Below are 18,337 nucleotides of genomic sequence, written 5' to 3' on the forward strand. Positions count from 1 at the left end.
GGGTGCGGGAGGCTGTCCCTCCCACAGTGGGCAGCAAGTGGCGCCAGAGGGCACTGGCTCTGGGCGGAGACCAGGTTCAGATTGACTGCCCGCCCCCACCTGGTGTGGGGGCCCCTCGTTGCCCCGTGAGGGCAGTGAGGCAGGCACCAGCCAGAGCCCCGAGCCAGGCACCGGGGCATTAGCCACACAACAGCGACCACCGCCCCCCAGGCTGTCTCCAGCCACGAGGGGTCTCCTGAGCTTTGGTTAATTAAAACAAAAAAGTTCTGTCTTGCCGGCCACGTTTCAAGGCCTTGCTGGCCACATATGGCTTAGAAGCTACCGTTCTGGGCCATCAATTCTGATCTGTCTCCCGAAAGTTCCACTGGTTGGCAGGTCATCCAGCATCTCCCTTGGTCCAGGTGCCACGAAACGCTTCCCACGAAACAACTCAGAAAGTTCAGCCCTTATCGGCAGCACTGGTGACATTATTATTCATACCAGAAACTTCGGGTTATTTTTGAAGGAGCGAGGACAGTTTGGAGGAGAAAGTTAAGAAATCGCCAGGAGGAGGGGAGCTCGTCTTCCTGCCCTGGCAACCGTCACTCGCCGCCCTCCTGGAGCAGCTTATAATGAGGCTGGGAGAGCTGGCCTGTCCCCGCAGGCCGCGCCTTGATCAGTCTGTCTGGCGCGCCCTCCCTCTCCTGCCCACTCACCCCCCACCACACCAGAAATAACCCAGTCCCTCTCCAGGGTCGCCATGGAAATGAAGCTTCCGAGGACTGCCTGGCGCTCAGGAGTCCAGGACCAGCCCCCATCCCCATTCAGCCCAGAGATGCAGACCCCCCCGCCTGCAGAACAGGGCGCCTCCCCGAGCCGGGCCAGGGCAAGCGTGGTCCACACATCTTTCTGCAGAATCCCAGCATCCTGGTTCTCCCGCTGCGGCCGGCAAGCTCGGCCTCCCTCCACACCCCCCATTCCTGTCCTCCCCTCCTGTCTCAGCACGCCCCCACCCAGCCACCCCTGAGATGACCCACCAGGCCTCCAGACCCACCTGTCAACGCATGGTGTTTGTCTTAATTGACCCACTGACCACCCGGACACAGGTCGTCACTCCCTCCTTGGAGTCCCTCCTTCCCCTGGCCCTTGAGGCTCCTGCCCGCCTCCCACACTCTGGCCCAGTATCAGAGACCCCGTTAAAGCCCACTTCCAACCGCGCCCCTCCTCCGCTCAGCCCCCTCTCCTGGAGGAGCCGCCTCTCCGCTTGCAAGCCCTGGCCTCTGCAGCCCTCTGGGCTTGTCCTCTCCCACAGCCCTCCCCTCGCTGCGTCTCCTCCCGCCACAGGGCCTTTGCACCTGCGACTCCCTCTGTCTGAAACACTGTCCCTTCAGAGAGTACCCACGGCTTGAGTTCCCATTTCTTCCAGCGTCTCCTCCAAGGTCCCCCAACAGATACTGGCTTTCACGAGCAGCCCGAAGTCCAGCATTTGATGGATAAGGTGCACGACCAACCCTGACTCTGCGAGCACATACTGCCTGCCTGTCTGCCGTGTGCCTCTGGGCAAGGTGGGGCACACACAGAGCCAGCTGCAGCTCTGCCCGGGAGGGTAGGTCCACCCACCCAGGACCCAGCCCGGGAGCTGCTGGCTTGACCGGCTCCAAGGCACCAGGGAGAATGGACGCTGTGGCAGGTTCTGAGGGCAGCGACCGGGGATCCTGGTGTGACCCCAGGCTGACACGGTCGCCCATGGACACAGCCGTGCTTCGTCTCAGCGAGCAGCTGGGGGATAACCTGGCTGGAGACACACTGTCCTCTCTTCACCACTAAGAAAAGAAAACAGTTCTCACCACCTAAAGGGCTAGGGTCAGGACTGGAGCAGACGCTGGAGCACCCCAGGCACCCCGCTGGCCGGCGCCGACACGCGGTGTTGCCCCTGGCCCTCCACCCCTCCCCCACCCGCGCCTTCTCTGATGCCCAGCCAGAGGGTCTTTCCAAAGTGCACACGTGCCCAGGTATCCCACTGCCTCAGACTGTCCAGGCAGAAGCCAGCATCTAAGGGCCTTCCGGGAGCCAGTTCCTCGTGGGTGGGAACACAGCTCAGTAGACGCTCACAGGATGAATCAAGGGGCGAATGAGCGTCCGTAGACCTAGTCACGGGAGGTGCTTAGGGAGGAGCCGGTGTCCTCCTGCTGCGGAGCACCATTCTCGGCCCAGGCAGCACAGGGAGCCCCAGCCTGGCTCCGCCCACTTAGAGATGGCACACACAGTTCTCAGGCCATATCAACCATCCAGAGACACCCCTGCCGGCCCTTCCACGACCCCTGAGCCCTCAGATGCTGAGTATGAGTCATATTTTAAGAGCTTTTCTGTATCCCAGTGCTTTGAAAAGCATGTTCCTGGTTGGCCTCTTGGGGGTCGCCGGCACGTTCAGCTCACTAGCCACCATGTCCCATTCTAGACCAGTAAATGGTTCTGCCTCGGGCCCAGACAGAGGGACGAGGTGTACCCCGGCCCTCGAGCCCCCATCCTCTCCTCACCTGGCCGGGCCCTGGACGCTGACCAGGCCCAGGTCCTCGGAGCTGTCGATGAGCTGGCACCGGAACTTCCGGTCCTGCAGCACAGTCCTGATGTGGGACCAGTTGTGCTGGGCCGCGGCCCCGCCCACGGCCAGGTAGTAGCCGTCGCCTGCAGGAGAAGCACCGGGACTCAGAGCAGGGCTGCGGGGAGGCGGGAGGAGGCGGGACTGGGAGAGGCAGCCCAAGGTCTCTGTGGAGGAAACAAGCCCTCCTCCCTTGAACGTGAGCCAGCCAGGCCCAAGTCGGGGAACCCTCCAGACAGGGCTCTGGGTTCTCATCGCCCGCAGGACAAAATGCCAAGGGAGCATTTTCTGGGGGCGTCCGAGGCTTTCTCCCTCTTCTCAAAGGGTCTGTGATCCAGGGAAGAGTGCGGACCCCCAGTGCCATCACCCCTCGGGAGATTCTGAGTCCCTCCTCAGCCACCAGTGCTGGGTGACCTCGGACAGGCCTCTGTCCCTCTCTGAGACTGCATCCTCACCAGTTCCCATCCCTCTCCACATTCCCGTGACCCCAGCCCATTCCTGGGGTGCCCTGCGGTGGCCTTTCAGAGGCCGGAATTTTACAGCCAGCACACCGCTGACCCTCCCCCAGAGGCTGACATACCCTCAGGTTTCTGAAAAGGAGCCGAGGCTCAGAGAGGCCCCACGTGCCATAAGACTGCCTCTAGCCAGCTCGGAGTCCACGGCCCGTGGAGAAGCCACTGCCCCGGGCGGGTGACCTCAGACGGCCGTGCGGCCCTGGGTCCGTCACTGCCCACTGTCTGTGGGTCTCGGCCACCGCTCTCCCTCCCGGATGGGAGGGGCTGACCAGACGGCTCCCACGCCCGCCGAGGGGTGACGTGATGGGCAGCAGACCCCGCTCAGGGAATCAGAGCCGTGCAGACAAGGGGCGCGGGCGCTGAGCTCCCCATCACCGGAGGCATGCAAGCGAAAGCGGAGGACCTGCACAGGGCAGTCCAGGCATCAGCTTGGGCCCAGAGCTGGAGATCTTCCAAGGACCTGCCCGCCCCCAGACTGGGAGTTACATGGGAACCAAGACAGCCGATTCGGCATAGATGCCCGAGGCAGGAAGGAGGTAACTTCTCCCTCTACGTGGGAGGCATGGCCTTATCCTTGGCTCACTCTGTTCTGGGCAGGCGAGCTGAGCACACCCACACTGCGGCTGCCCTGAAACCCCGCAGGACAGGCAGGTTCAAAGACATGACCCCCAAGCACTCAGTGCTCAGCATCGCTGCCCGAACAAAGGCTGCATTCAGCCTGAAGCAAGACCTCTGATCTCCCAGGCCCTGACCGCAGCGGGCACAGGCGGGATTGCAGAGCAGCCTCAGAAGCCCTTCCCGCCCGTCCGGCACTGGCCGCTGCCTCGCTGCTGGGCCTCGGGGCACCTCTCACCTTCAAAGGCAGGGGCCAGCGGGGAGGCCTGGGGGCCGGGGGCCAGGCGGCTCACGGTCAGGTCGCTCTCTGTTCCCCCGCGGTGGTTCAGCATGCATGTGTACACTGTGGAGCCTGCGGGCAGGAGAAAGACCCCAGAGAGGGGGAGCCACTCAGCAGCGCGGGCGGTCCCTCAGGGCTGGGTAACCTTGGCCAGATGCCCGGGCGGACCTTGATAGGCCCCTCAGCTTGGTGATGCCACTGTGACCGATGACCCAGAGAGGGACAAGGCAGGCCACCGAGCACCGCCGTCCTTGGAGGAGGAAGGAGTAAGAAGACTTACTTATCTTGAAATGTGACTCCTCCCCCCCCGCCCCCACCACCTCACACTGCGGCACTTTCAGGGCAGGATTTACACCTCATTCACTGTGGTGCTCGAGTGCCAAGCCTGGCATGGCAGCATCTCCATGAATGCTGAATACAAGGACATGCGGATGAAGATGGATGGATGGGTGGATGGGGGTGAATGGGGACGTGGGGAGCGGGTGGGGCAGGGATGGGTGGGAGGAGGGGGCGGGTGGGTAGAAAGGTGTCGGCAGGGTGAATGGGGGGAGGGGGGCCAGGGGAGGTGGGCAGCGGGGGCACGTGATGAGGTGTGTGGGTGGTTTGGCAGGATGTGTGGTGTAACGGTTGAGCTGTGTCTCCCCAAATGGTGTGTTGAGGTCCTAACTCCCAGTCCCTCTGAAAAATGGACCTTATCTGGAAATAGGGTCTTTGCAGATGGGATCACGTTAAGAAGATCAGAGCTCAGGAGAGTTGACCTGATCTCACACGACTCGTGTCCTTAGAAGAAGCAAACGCAGGGTGACAGCCCTGTGACCGCAGAGGCAGAGGTTGCAGTGATGTAGCTGAAAGCTGCGGCCACAGCTGGAAGCCAGGAGATCCCACGGTCTCTGGCCCTGACTTTGAATTAGCCCCAGGCTCAAGGCAACACACGAGGGTTGTTTAAAGCCATTTGGAGCGGTATTTCGGTATTTCGGTGCAGCAGGGCTAGGAAGTACAGCAGTGGGGCTGGGAGAGTTTTGGGGCGGGCAGATGGGTGGGGAAGATGCTAAGGGCATGGTTGATAAAAAAAAGGGGAAGTGAGGATCCCAAACACTGCCTGGAACACACTTGCCCGAGGGGATTATTCATCCTTCATTTCGAATTCAAATGCAAGTGAGCACCCTGTGTTTCCACTGAATTCTAGAAACCCTATGGGGAGAGCATTCCTGGTGGGGGAGTGGACAGGCTCCTCAGCCCCAGGAGACAGTCCTGAGGGCCATCTGGAGCAAGTCCTGAGGAGGGTAGTGGAGGACGCAGAGGAAGGTGGAGGGGGCTGGGCCTTGGGGCTTGGCGAGCAGGGCAGAGGAGTCTGGAGGCGGGGCCCAGGGCCAGGCTGGGAGCAGAGCTGTGAGCTACGCAAGCCCAGAGTGGACAGGGTCAGCCTGTGCCTGGGGCCGCGCTGAGGCAGCAGAGGCGGGCGGCCCTCCTGGTCCGTACCTGGCGGCCGGCTGACGTCGGCGGAGAAGAGCCAGTCGGCAGCCTTCCTGGCGTCCGGGCCCACCAGGAAGAACTTCCCAAAGTAGGACATGTCGAACACAGCCGCAGCCCCTCTGCAGGCCAGACACTCCTTCTTGATCTGAAAAGTTCCAGAGTTGGGGTACCGTGGGGGCTCCGGGACCCGCCTCCCCAACAAAGACCCCGTAGCCCTGGGCTCCAAGACCCTCTCCTCCCCTCCAGCTAGAAACCCACGGGCACACTCTCCTCAGGCGCAGTGCAGGCCGGTGCAGGAGGCCCAGGGGGAGCGGGGGCCGCGAGAGGACACGCTCCAAAGGGTGAAGGCCACGCAGAATATGTTCTTTGACCACAATGGAATCAAATTAGAAATCCGCAGCAGAAGGAAAATTTGGAAGTTCACAAATAAGTGAAACTAGAAAACACACTTCTTAATAACCAGTGGCTCAACTGAAAAAGTCACCAGGAGGATTAGAAGCCCTTGGAGAGGAAAGAACACGAGAAAACAACGTCACGCTCATCGGGCGTCACACCTGCAAAGGCTCTCAGGTCAGTCGCCTCACACTCCCGTTGGAGAAACCAGAAAAGGGAAAGCAAGTTAAACCCAAAGGAGATGACAAAGACTAGGAAGGCAATAAACAAAAATCTCAATAGATAGAGAAAATCAGCAACGTGGAAAATTGTGTTTTTTTTTTAAAGTTCAGTGAAATTAGCAAATCGTTAAATGAAATTACCAAGAATCAGAAAAGACTCCAAACGCTAAAATCAGGAATGAAAGAAGGGCATCACCATCCAGTTCACAGGAAAGAACTGTAAGGACTACTGTGAGCAACTGTCCACCAAGAAATTAGACATGAAACGCAAATTCCCAGAAAGACACAAATCACTGAAGTTGGCTGAAGGGGAAACAGACAGTCTGAACAGATCTACAACCAAAAAGAGCCTTCTTTAGTCATTTAAAACTCTCCACCCGGAAAAGCCCAGGCCTACATGGCTTCACTGGTGAATTTTACCAAACATTCAAAGAAGAACTAATACCAGTTCTTCACAAACTCCTCCCATGGGGCCAACATTACCCCAAAGCCAAAACCAAAGTCCTCATAAGAAAACCGGAGCCCGATATCCTTCATGACTATAGATACAAAGAACCTCCGTGAAATACTAGCACACTAGACTCAACAACATAAAAAGGATTACGTGATCAAGTGGGGTTTATCCCAGAAGTGGGAGGCTGGCTCACCATTCCCAAATCAATATAATGCACCTTATTAATGGAACAAAGGACAAAAACCAAATGATCATCTCAATAGATGCAGAAAAAGTATTTGAAAAAATCCAACACTTGTTCATGATAAAAACTCCATATAAACTGCAACTAAAAGGGAAATTCCTTGACCTGATAAAAGGCATCAGCAAAATCCCACTTAATGAGGAGAGACTGGATGTCCGCTGCTAAGATCGGGAACAAGAGACGGCTGTCCTCTCTGCCCCTTCCACCCGACATCGCATTGGTAGAATTTTTCTGCTACCAATGATATCATTAAAGAAGTGAAAAGACAACCCACAGAAGGGAAAAAATAATTATAAATCATAAATTGGATAAGGGACTTGTATCCAGAATGTATAGAGAATTCTTATAACGCAATAAAAAGACAAACAACTCAATTTTAAAATGAGCAAAATATCAAAATATAAATTTATCCAAAAAAGATATAGACATGGCTAAATAAGCACATAAAAGGATGTTCGATATCATTGGTCGTTAGGGAACATTGTACTGGAGGTCCAGCCCAGGGCAATTAGGCAAGAAGAAATAAAAGGTCTCCAGACTGAAAAGGAAGAAGTAAAACTATCTCTATTTGCAGATGACATGATCTTACATATAGAAAATCCTAGAGAACTCACTGAAAAAAACTATTATAACTAATAAAACAGTTCAACAAGGTTGGAGGATATAGGGTCCATATAAAACAAACAAATCTTAGCAGCAGACATCCAGTCCCTCCTCATTAAGTGTGAGAAATTAATGAAATTAGGAAAATAATTCCATTTACATCTTCAAAAAGAGTTTTTAAAGGCTTACAAATAAATTGAACAAATGAAGGGCAAATCTGGACTCCCTAGAAAATGTCTCTGAAGAAGATTAAAGGGGACCTAAGTAACTTGCAAGATGAAGACTCACTCTTGCTAAGATGATGGTAGCACCCATGTTGATTTATGGATTTGAATCCCAGCTGGCTTCTTGGCAGATGTTGACAAACTGATGCTAAACTTCATACAGAGATGCAAGGCACTTGGAACGTTCAAACCAATCTTGAAAAAGAAGAACAAAGCTGGACGACCTGCTCTTCCCGATTTCAAAACCTACTACAAAGTCAGTGTACTCCAGACAGTGGTACGAACGCACGGAAGGAAGCGAAGATCAATGGGATGGAATGGAGAGTCCAGAGATAAACCCTCACCCTTATGGTCAGCTGGTCTGCCACAGGATGCCAGGGCACTTCAACGGGGAAAAGAGCAGCCTTCAACAGATGGTGCTGCACGGCCGAATAGCCACTTGCAAAAGCCTAAAGCTGGGTCCCCTCCTTACCCCTTTCACGAAGCTTCGTCAAAATGCGCCACAGACCGAAAACTATACAATTCTGAGAAGAAGGTATAGTAAATCATTGTGACCTGAGTTCGGAAACACTTTCTTAAATATGACACCAAAAACACCAGGGGCCAGAGAAGGCATACATACGCTGTTTTCATTCAACCACCAAGTCACGTCCAACTATTTGCAACTCCACGGACAGCAGCATGCCAGGCTTCCCTGCCCCTCACCATCTCCTGGAGTTTGCCCAAGTTCATGTCCGTGTCAAGCACATAAGCTGTACTTCATCAAAATTAGGAACTTTTGTGCTACCAATGACATCATTAAAAAAAGCGAAAAAACCCACAGAAGGGAAAAAATAATTACAAATCATAAACCGGATATGGAACGTGTATCCAGAAGGTATAGAGAATTCTTATAACCCAATAAGAAGACAAACAACTCGATTTTAAAATGAGCAAAACATCCAAATATAAATTTCACCGAAAAAGATAGAGAAATGGCTAAATAAGCACATAAAAAAGATGTTCAGCATCGTGGGTCATTAGGGAAACTCAACTCGGATCATTGAGATACCGCTTCACACCCACTACGATGGCTAGAACAGAACTGTGAGCGCCGATGAGGATGGAGAAATCAGAACCTTGGGCAGCAATGGTGGGGGCGGAAAATGGTGCAGCCACTTTGGAGAACCCTTGGCAGGTCCCCAAAAATGTTAGACACAGAGTCACCGCATGCCCCAGCAGCCCTGCTCCTAGATACGAGAGCTGAAAACATTTGTCCAAAAACCTGTACACACATTTGCAGAGCAGCAATATTCACGGTGGCCCCAAAGTCCAGCTCACGTGTCCGGCCACAGACGAATGGAAAAATAAAAAGGAGTGTACCCCTGTGATGGAATACTGTTCCGATAAAGAAGTAACGAAACACTGATAAGTCCTCAAACGTGGAGGCAACGCTGAAAACAAGCTCGGTGACGGAGGCCAGTCACAGAAGACCGCCGCTGTGTAACGTCCAGATACGATACATCTACAGAGACAGGACGTAGATCAGAGGCTTCTGGAAGGTGAGTTTGGGGTGAGAGAGGGGCAGAGGCCTCGAGAGGGCCAGGAGCCCGTGCCTTCTCCCCCATCCCACGGTTCAGACGCCACTGCCCAGCGGTCTACAACGGGCCTTACAGCCAGCTGCCCCCTGAGGCCCAGGCACGGGGCGTGGTCTGCTCAGGGTTACACAGGAGGAAATGGCGGAGCCTGGGTCTGTCCAGCAGCGCCCCGACCCCAAGAAGCCCCCAAGGGCATCCTCCTACCACGTCTTCAGTGATTCCACCTCGACGGGAGAGGGCGTGGATAGTGAGTCTATACCAGGGAAACTGGCCAGCATGGGGGCAGCTCCCTGCCCTCCACCCCGGGGCAGCTGGCCGCCACACAGCGCCCCACTGACTCATCTCCTGAGCCCCAAAGGCCGCTGCGCACCACTGTCCAGACCCCCCACCCTTTATGGCTCCCCCTCCACCGTCAGGCGTCGGGGTGCCTTCGCTTAGGCTGCTGGGGCTGCAGATCCAACCCCCAGACAACTTGCAGGCCGACTCTCGTCTGCCCAGGCTGGGGAAGCTGCCAAGGCTGAGAAGACGTGTGCGTCTCTTGCTCCGGGATGTCGAGGCGCCTCTGCTGGGATGCAGCCAGGAAGTGGAGCTGGCGCCCCGCCTGGCGCCCACATCCTCAAGGGCCTGAACACCCCGTGGGCCTTGGAAGCCGCCCTGCGGAGGTGCCAGACGGAGTCCCATTCGCTCCCCAGAGAGGCGGCCCCCAGGGCCTCCTGGAATTCCAGCACGTGCCTCCCTTCCCATTTCAGAAGCCTCTTCCCCAACGTGTTCACTAGGGCAAGCTTGGGGGGGGGGGGGAGGAACGCGTGGTTCCTTCCCTACATGACCAGGTGCAAAGTCACACCTGGGCCACATTCTAAATATATTCAGAATTTGCAGGCAGCAACAGCAGAGCATGAAACCCAGGCCAGGGTGCTTCTGAGTAAGGGGCCTCACACGACTGCCAGGGGTCCCACGTCCAGGAGGCATCCCAGGCCGCCTGTCTCTGGGGACCACCCCCAGGCTGAGGCCGTGGCCCCAGCCCAGTGTAGACATTGAGCGGGCCTGCACCCCGTGTGGCCGGCCATGTGCTCACGGACACAGAGAGCACGTTTTTCTCTGTAACAGAACAGCTGGGTATCTCAGCGGGGACGCTGGAGTCATCTTCTCTGTAGATGCTGTGAGAACCCCCAGTGTGATGTGGACCTGGGGGAGGCCTGGCCCCTAGGACCCCATCACCTCCTCTCCCGCTGTACCAGGGAGCCAGGCTTGGAAGGGCCCAGGAGCCGCTGCACCTGCCCATTTCCGGAGAAAGCAGGGCGGGGAGTGGGCCCCAGCTGCGGTCTCCTCTGCTTGTCCCCTGGGGGCCCCGTCTTGGACCTCCTTGTCCTGCGTCTGCAGACGGGAACCACGGCCCCAGACCCGGCAGGGGGCTCGCCACCCACAGTCACGCTTGGGGGTGGCTCCGAGGGGCTTCAAGAGATGAATCCCCAGCCCAAGACCACACAGCCTGAGCTGGGCCCAGCCGCCTTCTCCAGCCCTGACACCCCCAGCAGGCCGTACCACCGGCAAAGTCTCCGTACAGCCAGAGGGCCGAGGGGAGGGAGCATCACCGATTCTGCCTCAAACCTGAGTCAGCCCACAACGGGGTGGGGGTACAGGGAGCCGGCTGGGAGAGACCGGCCCTAAGTGCCACCCCGCTTTCTGCCCCTTCGGGGTTGGGGGCCTACCACATCGTGGTGCGGAGGGAAGCTGAAGGTGTACTCCTGGCCCAGCAGCCGGCCGTAGGCGTAGTCCTCGTGTGCCCGACGCCCATACGCCCCGCAGTAGTCGTAGGGGAGCACCTGCGGCAGGCGAGGGGGCGTCACAGCCCCGCCCTCCTCCCTGCACATGCCGCCTGGCCCAGAGCCGGGCCCGCAGAGACCGAGGCCCACAGGAGAGACTGACCTTGGCCCTGCCCTCGCCAGGCCCCACCCCCATCACGGGGCAGTGCATTGCAGACAGGGCTGGCTGCAGGCTCGGCTCAGGCATGGCAGCAGCACGGCACGAGCCCACCCTGGTCACCGCAGTGGGAGGGCTGGGCCCCGAGACGGAGGAGAAGTGGAGTGCAGGCAGGCAGAGAAGGGGAGACGGGGCTGAACAGCAAACAGGGCGGGTTGACTGGGACCCCGGGGGCCACCCCAGGGCTTCCGTCTCAGTGCTGAGGGGCTAGGATGAGGCCCAGGGGTCAGCATGCTGAAGAAGAGAGAGACAGAGTCGGGGGTGGGGTGGCTGCTGCAAGGATTCCCGATGCTGTTGCCATGGTGATGCAGGACGCGGTCCTGCTCCGGCCTGGCCCTGCTCAAAGGGCCTTGCACGTTCAGGAAGGGAGAGTCTCTGGACAGGTAGGGGAACCAAGGTGCAGAGAGACTGCTGCCTGCCTCCAGTCCCCGCAGAGCCCTGACTGCCTGGCCTGAGGCGGGGTGGTGGGCCCCGCAGGCCGGTCCTCGGCGCCTCTTGCCCTGGCCTCTCCTGTGCTTGGCCAGCCACTCTCAGGGAGGCCCAGAGCCTCACAGCCCACTCCTAGCCCTGTTCTGCCGATGGAGACCCTCCTTCCCAACTCTGCGGCCGCTCCCAGAAAAGTGTGAGCGAGCCCGGCACCTCTCACACCCCACAGGGCCAGCCCCGCCCCGTCTCTTCTCACCAGTAAGAGCTGAGGGTGAGGTCCTGACTGAACTGGGCCTCTCTGCTCCTCCAAGTACCCCCTCACTCCCCACCCCCAGCTCCCGGCCTAGCCCTGGTCCAGGGAAGGCCTTTACAGGAGTCTCTGCAGGCCGTCGTCTCCCTGGCCTGCCAGGCAGCTCCCACTGGCCCCTGAGGCCCCTGCAGGAACACCCAGACCGCTGCAGCCTGGCCAGGGAGCAGGGGGTAGGGGCTATCCGGTGGCCCAATGCTCTGGGCTCCCGGGGTGGCTCCTGGGTGGGAGGGGGCTGCAAAGCCCACCCATCTCAGAACCAAGGGTGTGTTCCTGATTCTGGCTCTGGTCTCCTCCCCTTGCCCACGGGTTCTGGGAAAGAGGGGCTTCCAGGCACCAGGCTGGAGGCAGGGAGGGGTCTGTGCAGGCCTCTCCTCTCTGCTGACCCCAGAGGCCATCAGGAACTTGCCTTGGGACATGGTTGCTATGGAGATGGGAGGTCGGTTCCACTTGGAAGGTGGCTGCTTTTCATTTGCACAAACCTGTATTCACTCCTATCCCCCGGCTGTATTACAGCATCACACCGCCTGCCCCAGAGACAGGGCCCCACAGGCAGGATGGTTTCTAGTCTTTCCTCTGTGAACCCAGTTCCCTGGAGGAACTGGGTGGGAGGTGGGAGCCCCCAAGAGGGCACCCAGAGGCCAGAACACTGCGAAAACCCCAACTTATAAACTAACACACGGACTGCATAATTTTGTGCTAAATCCTCCTACTCACATTAACACTTGCAGCTGCCAAAAATATATGAGCAAAATTATAAGATGCTCTAATTTCTCCCATCAGCAGGGGAGTCTCGTGTGTGGCCTCCTCGCTGTGGAGCACCAGCTTTCCCGGGCCCCTAGCCCATCTGGGCGGTGGGAGGCCGGGCACTGTGGGCAGTGAGTGACGTCCGTGGCAGGGGCCCGAGGTCACAGGCAGACCGGGCAGACCGGCAGGGGCTTGACTTCTCCAAAGGCCAGACGAGCCTCCCACCCCACGGCTCACCAGGCTCCCGAGTGCCAGTGACAGCGAGCGGTGCAGCACTTCCAGTGGCAGACGCGGGGGTGGGCAGGGGGCGGTGGGGGGCGGAGGGCAGGGCCGGGCATGTGCCAGGGGCCTACTCACCGGAGCTGGGCCCTGGGCACTGAACCATCCCGGCCGCTCCCAGCCATGCCGCTCCTGGAACACGCAGCCTTGTGCAAGGAGCTCCTGGTGGTGGGGACAGCGAGCAGACTCAGGCCCGGTGGACCCCCAGAGCAGGGCAGGGGGGGCCGGGACCCGCCACCTGACACCTCACGGGGTGGACGACAAACAGATGCTGGCGTTCAGACCCGGGACCCAAGCCCAGGCTCTGAGTCCAACTCCAGGGCTCCCTCAGCACCCCGGCTGCCCACCCTGAGAATCCCCAATCTGTAGAACAAGCTTCTCTTGTGGACTGAACTGCACCCCAAACTCCTGTGTTGAAGCCTTATCCCCAGAGTGACTGCACTGCGGACAGAGCTGGTGAGGAGGGAAATGAGGGCCCAAGGGCGGAGCCCGGATCCTTATCAGGAGATGGGGAGCCGACTCGGCCAGGAGACGGCCATCCCAAAGACAGGAAGAGGGCCCTCACCAGGGACCAGGCGGTGGGCACATTTACCCCTGACCATCCAGCCCCCAGAATGGTGAGAAATGCGCCCGAGCCCCCCAGCTGGTGGCGTCTGCTACGGGACAGCCGGGGACCCCGCGATGCCACAGCTGGTGCCCACCCGGGAGATTGAAACCGGGGGACAGACAAGCTGTGTACACACAACAGCCCCGACGAGCGCGGGGGGGCAAGCGTGGCCCGTCCACACGACGGGGTGCCAGCCTCCGAAAGGAAGGACATTCTGACACCTGTTACATCACAGATGAAGCCCAGGAGCAAGCTAAGGAGAAGGAGCCAGTCACCAAAGGCCACATGGTGTATGATTCCATTTACATGAAATGACTAGAAGAGGCCAGTCCCCAGAGACAGACAGTAAAGAACGGGTGCTCAGACGTAAAGAATCTGCCTGCAGTGCAGGAGACCCGGCTTCGATCCCTGGGTCGGGAAGATACCCTGGAGGAGGGCATGGCAACCCACTCCAGGATTCTCGCCTGGAGAATCCCACGGACGGAGGAGCCTGGCGGGCTACAGCCCACGGGGTCGCAAAGAGTCACACAGGACAGAGCGACTGACACTTTCACTCACTTTCACTTCTGCGAGTCTAGAAGGCAGGGGACGGGGAGTTATTGCTTAACAGGGACAAGGTTTCCTCTTGCGGTGACGAGAACATTCTGGAAGTAGCTGGAGGTGATTTTCGCACAGCAGCGTGGAGGCCCTGAAGCCCCCTGAACTGAGCACTTTAGGTTCAAATGGCAAGTTGTATGTTACACGCACTTTGCCACAGTGGCAGATCTCTTGGAAATAAATGCGGTCGGAGGGGAAGAAAGCAATCTCCACTCTTGGGTTTGGAAGGTCCTGAGGCCAGGGCCCAGCCATGTCCGGAGCCCAGGAGGGGGGGACCTCAGAAGCTGAGTCCGGCAGGACTTACAAGTGCCAGCCAGGACCAATGGGCACCCGAGGCCCAGACGGCCTGTGTCTCCCCCCTCCCTGTGGGTGGGCCACCAGCCTCAAGGGGGAGGGCGCACGCGGCCACATGCCAGCTGGTGATACCCGGATATATCTCCCTGGGCGTTCGAGGGGCTGGGAACCGAGGACACAAAACCTGCTCCCCTCCAGTGAGAATGGGGGCGCCTGAGACAAGTCGCCTCCCCAACACACACGTCAGCCGTCAGCGGCTGGGAGGCGGCATGAGGGGGCTGCTGAGGAGGAAGTGGAGGCCTGCGTGAGTGCAGATGCCTCCCCGGGGGCACGACTGTGTGCCCACCAAGTCCCCTCCGGGCACAACTGTACATGCCTGGGCAACTTGTCTGTGCCCGGCTCCTTCCACCCCAGGCTCATGGAGCAGCCCTGTGTCCTTGGGAAGCAGCTGAGCTATGCAGACAGTGCGGGTGATGAAAGCCCAGGGTCAGGTCCCAAGATTCCCCCTGGGCCCTCCAGGCCAGGCCGGAGAGCGGGACAGCCCGGGAACCTCTGCTGACTCTGTCCTGGTGGGGTAGCGGGGAGCGTGCGTGGACGCCAGCTGCCTCCGGGGTCCAGGGACTGGTCTCAGAGGAAGGAGGCCCTGTCTTCTGTAAACGTGACCTGCTCACTGACCCTGCCACCTGCCTCCCGCTCCACCCATCCAGGGGATGGGCATTCCCTAAGCATCTATCCAGAGTCAGGCTCTGTACCCAGAGACAGGCCCACGCCCCGCTGGCTGGGTCCTCGCAGGGAGGTAAGCAAAGCGTGCAGCCCCAGACGAGGGCAAGGAAGCAGGGACTGGAGATGGAATGGGAGTGATAGGAACAGGGAGACAGAGCCTGGGTTGCTGGGGACCTGGCATAGTGCCGGGGGGCAGCTCCCAGGAAAGGGTACCTGACGATGGGTTTCATCGTATAAGTAGAAGTTTTTCAGGAGGAACGACGGCCCAAGCAGGCTGCTGCCTGGCTCGGCCTCCTGATCTGTGACTGTACATATCTGCCCCCTGCGGCTCCCCTGCCTGCTGTGCCGCTCCAAGGGCATTTTACCCGCAAATGCCGGGAGCGAACCAGCCGCCTCATCACCTCACGCGCCCTGCCGCCGGGGGCCGTGTGCACGCTGCCACTCCACACCCGGGACTCCCCGAGAGCACCGCAGCCGGCGCAGAGCCGGCACCGTGGGGCTGGGCTACCTCATGCAGGGGGCCTGTCCGCATGTTGCGTCCGGCCAGCGGCTCATCGTGGGGGAAGACGACGGAGTAGTTCTTGGCGTAGGCCTCGTGGCTGCGCTCCCGGATCCAGCGGCCGTGGTCCGTGAGAGAGCGGTGGAAGCGCCTGTGGTGAACGCAGAGGGGCGCGTCACCGCCCGGGGGACCCTCGCCCTCTCCCAGAGTCCCCCCCCGAGGGGCCTCGGGCACCCCCAAGCCTTGGGCTCAGCCTCCTCGCCTGCAGCCCCCACAGCCGTCAGGCACAGGGAGCGTGGGCGCAGGGCCTCAGGCTGGGGTCGTGCTGGGGGAGAGCCGTGCCCCTCGTCCTACTGGGGAGCGGCCCAGAAGCCCGGACCTTCTGGTGGAGGCTAACAGTGGGGTCTTCAGCGTCTGGGGTCAACAGGTGTGACGGAGCGCCCCTTTCTCTACAGGCCCCCCTCGGCGGAAACAAGGGTGAAGATGAGACCCCCTAAGAGGCACAGAGGCTTGTCTGGGGACCCTAGCTGTGTCTGCGGACCCTGCATCCGGGGACACTACGACCAGGATCCCCGCAGGTTCGCCTCTGGCTGCTGGGGGGCAACAGGTGCAGCCACGCCACCCCCAGGGGTGTCCAGCTCCACCTACGGGCCCTTTGCCGTTTCCCACCGAGTCCAGAGGCGCCGCCCCCAGGGCTCAGGCGCCTCCCCAGCCTGCTCACGGGCGCAATGGCCGGGCCACCCGACGGCCCTTCTGCCTGGCCTCCTCGGACCGCAGGGCCGCCCGAGCCAGACTGGGCACAGCCGCTGGGCTGCCTGCCTCGCTGCCCTCCCTAGGCACAGCCCACCCCTCAGGCGCCCAGTTCAACACCCCCCCAGCCCCCACCTTCCCTCCCACCTGTGGGCATCTCGCTTGCCCTCCAGGACCACCGCCGCCCCCCCGGCTGCCTCCCCACCACACTGCTGTCCTCAGGGACCCCGCCCGGGCCTTGTCGCACCTGCCTGGCTCTCGGTTTGCACGCGCTTCCACTCTGTGCGGTGCCCCAGTCTGGGCGGGGCAGCGGGACCACACTCGTGAGAGTTCGGCGCCAACTCCGTTCACGGTGGTTGCTACCATGTGGGTAAGGGGCTCTGCTCCAGGGCGGGGCTGGGCACCAGCTGCGAGAACCCCGGGGCTGGTCCTCAGAGCGGCCTCACCCGTGCGGCTCCGGGTTTGGCTCCTTGCACGGGACAGAAGACCCACCTGCACTGAGCCAGGAGCATCAGCATGAAGGCGGCTCATGGATGGGGGTCTGCGGTGGGGCCCAGGCGTGGCCGGGACCGAGGTGAGGATGGGCCTGGGCAGAGCTGGGTGGTCCCCGAACAGCCAGATCCTGCCCATCTGGACCAGCCCCGCCGGCCTTCTGCCCACACCTGTGCATGCCCGTGGGTGTCCGGAGCGGGCACTCTGCTGAGCCAGAGCACCAACAGGGGTCAGCAGGACAAGGGCCCCTCCCCAGGGCCCGCATAGACCAGGCTGCCGTTTCCCACCTGCATACAGGCGGGCAGAGGGGCCTGCAGCCGGGCGCCAGCATCCAGCCGCCCTCCCGACATAAAAGGAGCAAGCCCTCCTTTCCTGGCTGCCAGGACCCCAGCGACTTTCCTAGAACCAATGGCCAGTGCTCTGGGCCCTGCCTAGGCCAGGCCCCAGGGCACATCCCTACCGTGAACCTCAAACGCCTCCGCTGGGAGAGGGGACCCCCGTCCCCATTTCACGGATGGGGAGACCCAGGTCAGAGAGGGGAACTGGCCGAGGGCTGCACAGCTAACGAGGTGGGGCTGGGGTGGCTGAGAGCCTGCCTGGGTTTCCAGCGGGGGTGTCACCGCCCCCCGTGAGGCCACCAGGTGGGTGTCCGCCCTGGGAGCCTCCCCCACGGGTGACCCCCAGTCACCTCCGTGCCTGAGCCTGCCCGCCATGTGTAACAGGAGGAGGTGACGCAGGCCGGGGCTTGGCTCCGACCCCCTGCGTGTCTGAGCATGGGGACCAGCGCGGCCCCCAGCTCTACCCCCAGCACCCTCTTTCCCTGCCCCGCCACCCTTGCAGCCCGTCTCCACCCTCGCTGGGCCGGGGAGGCAGAGCCCCTCATTAGTGCCGAGAGGCCCCAGGTGCCATGCTGGCAGCTGGCCTGGGGGTGGTGGCTGGCCAGTATGTGCGTGGGGACGGGGCATGGTGCTGGGTGGGCACCAAGTCCCACGTCAGGGACCGCTGGGGTCGGACGTCTTCAGCTGGTCCTCTCCTGGGGCGCACTGCCCGGGCCAGGAGAGTGGGCGGGCCAGATCCCAGCCCCCAGCCCCCGAGATTGCAGCTCTGGGGGTCTCCCTCCAGGGACCCTCTGCCCTCCGACCTGTGACCCAAGGCCCCAGCTGGCCAGGGCAGAGGTGGCGGTTCTGTGCGCACCCACGAAGGGGCCCCCAAGATGCTCCCACTGATGTCTCGCTTGTGAGAGAAGGCAGGGAGGGAGGGAGGCCCAGAGCCCCTGGGTGGGGAGGGCACGTCTGCGAGCCCTGGAGGTGGGGGGCTGTTTGTGAGGCCCAGGCTGCACCCTGGTCCATCAGATCCCAGGGCGGAGGCCTCACCCCCGAGGGAGGGGAGACGGCAGACAGCCTGCAGGCGTGGAGCTGGGCAGCTGTGGCTCCAGCGTTGGGTGACTTCAGGCGAGTCA

General features: G+C 60.3%; 1 protein-coding gene across 1 annotated transcript in view; it reads right to left on the minus strand.

The window, feature by feature from the left end:
• Positions 1 to 18,337, minus strand: part of SARDH (sarcosine dehydrogenase) — a 58,013-nt gene that overhangs the window by 18,616 nt on the left and 21,060 nt on the right. The window contains exons 11-16 of the mRNA XM_040225638.1: positions 15,646 to 15,787; positions 12,995 to 13,078; positions 10,887 to 11,000; positions 5,468 to 5,606; positions 3,947 to 4,060; positions 2,517 to 2,664 (exon numbers count right to left, since the gene is read on the minus strand). Coding sequence (XP_040081572.1) covers positions 2,517 to 2,664; positions 3,947 to 4,060; positions 5,468 to 5,606; positions 10,887 to 11,000; positions 12,995 to 13,078; positions 15,646 to 15,787 — 741 coding nt within the window. The remainder of the gene's footprint in view (positions 1 to 2,516; positions 2,665 to 3,946; positions 4,061 to 5,467; positions 5,607 to 10,886; positions 11,001 to 12,994; positions 13,079 to 15,645; positions 15,788 to 18,337) is intronic.

The sequence above is a fragment of the Oryx dammah genome, unplaced genomic scaffold, assembly GCF_014754425.2.
Source record: "Oryx dammah isolate SB20612 unplaced genomic scaffold, SCBI_Odam_1.1 HiC_scaffold_25, whole genome shotgun sequence".
In the NCBI taxonomy this organism is placed as follows: domain Eukaryota; kingdom Metazoa; phylum Chordata; class Mammalia; order Artiodactyla; family Bovidae; genus Oryx; species Oryx dammah.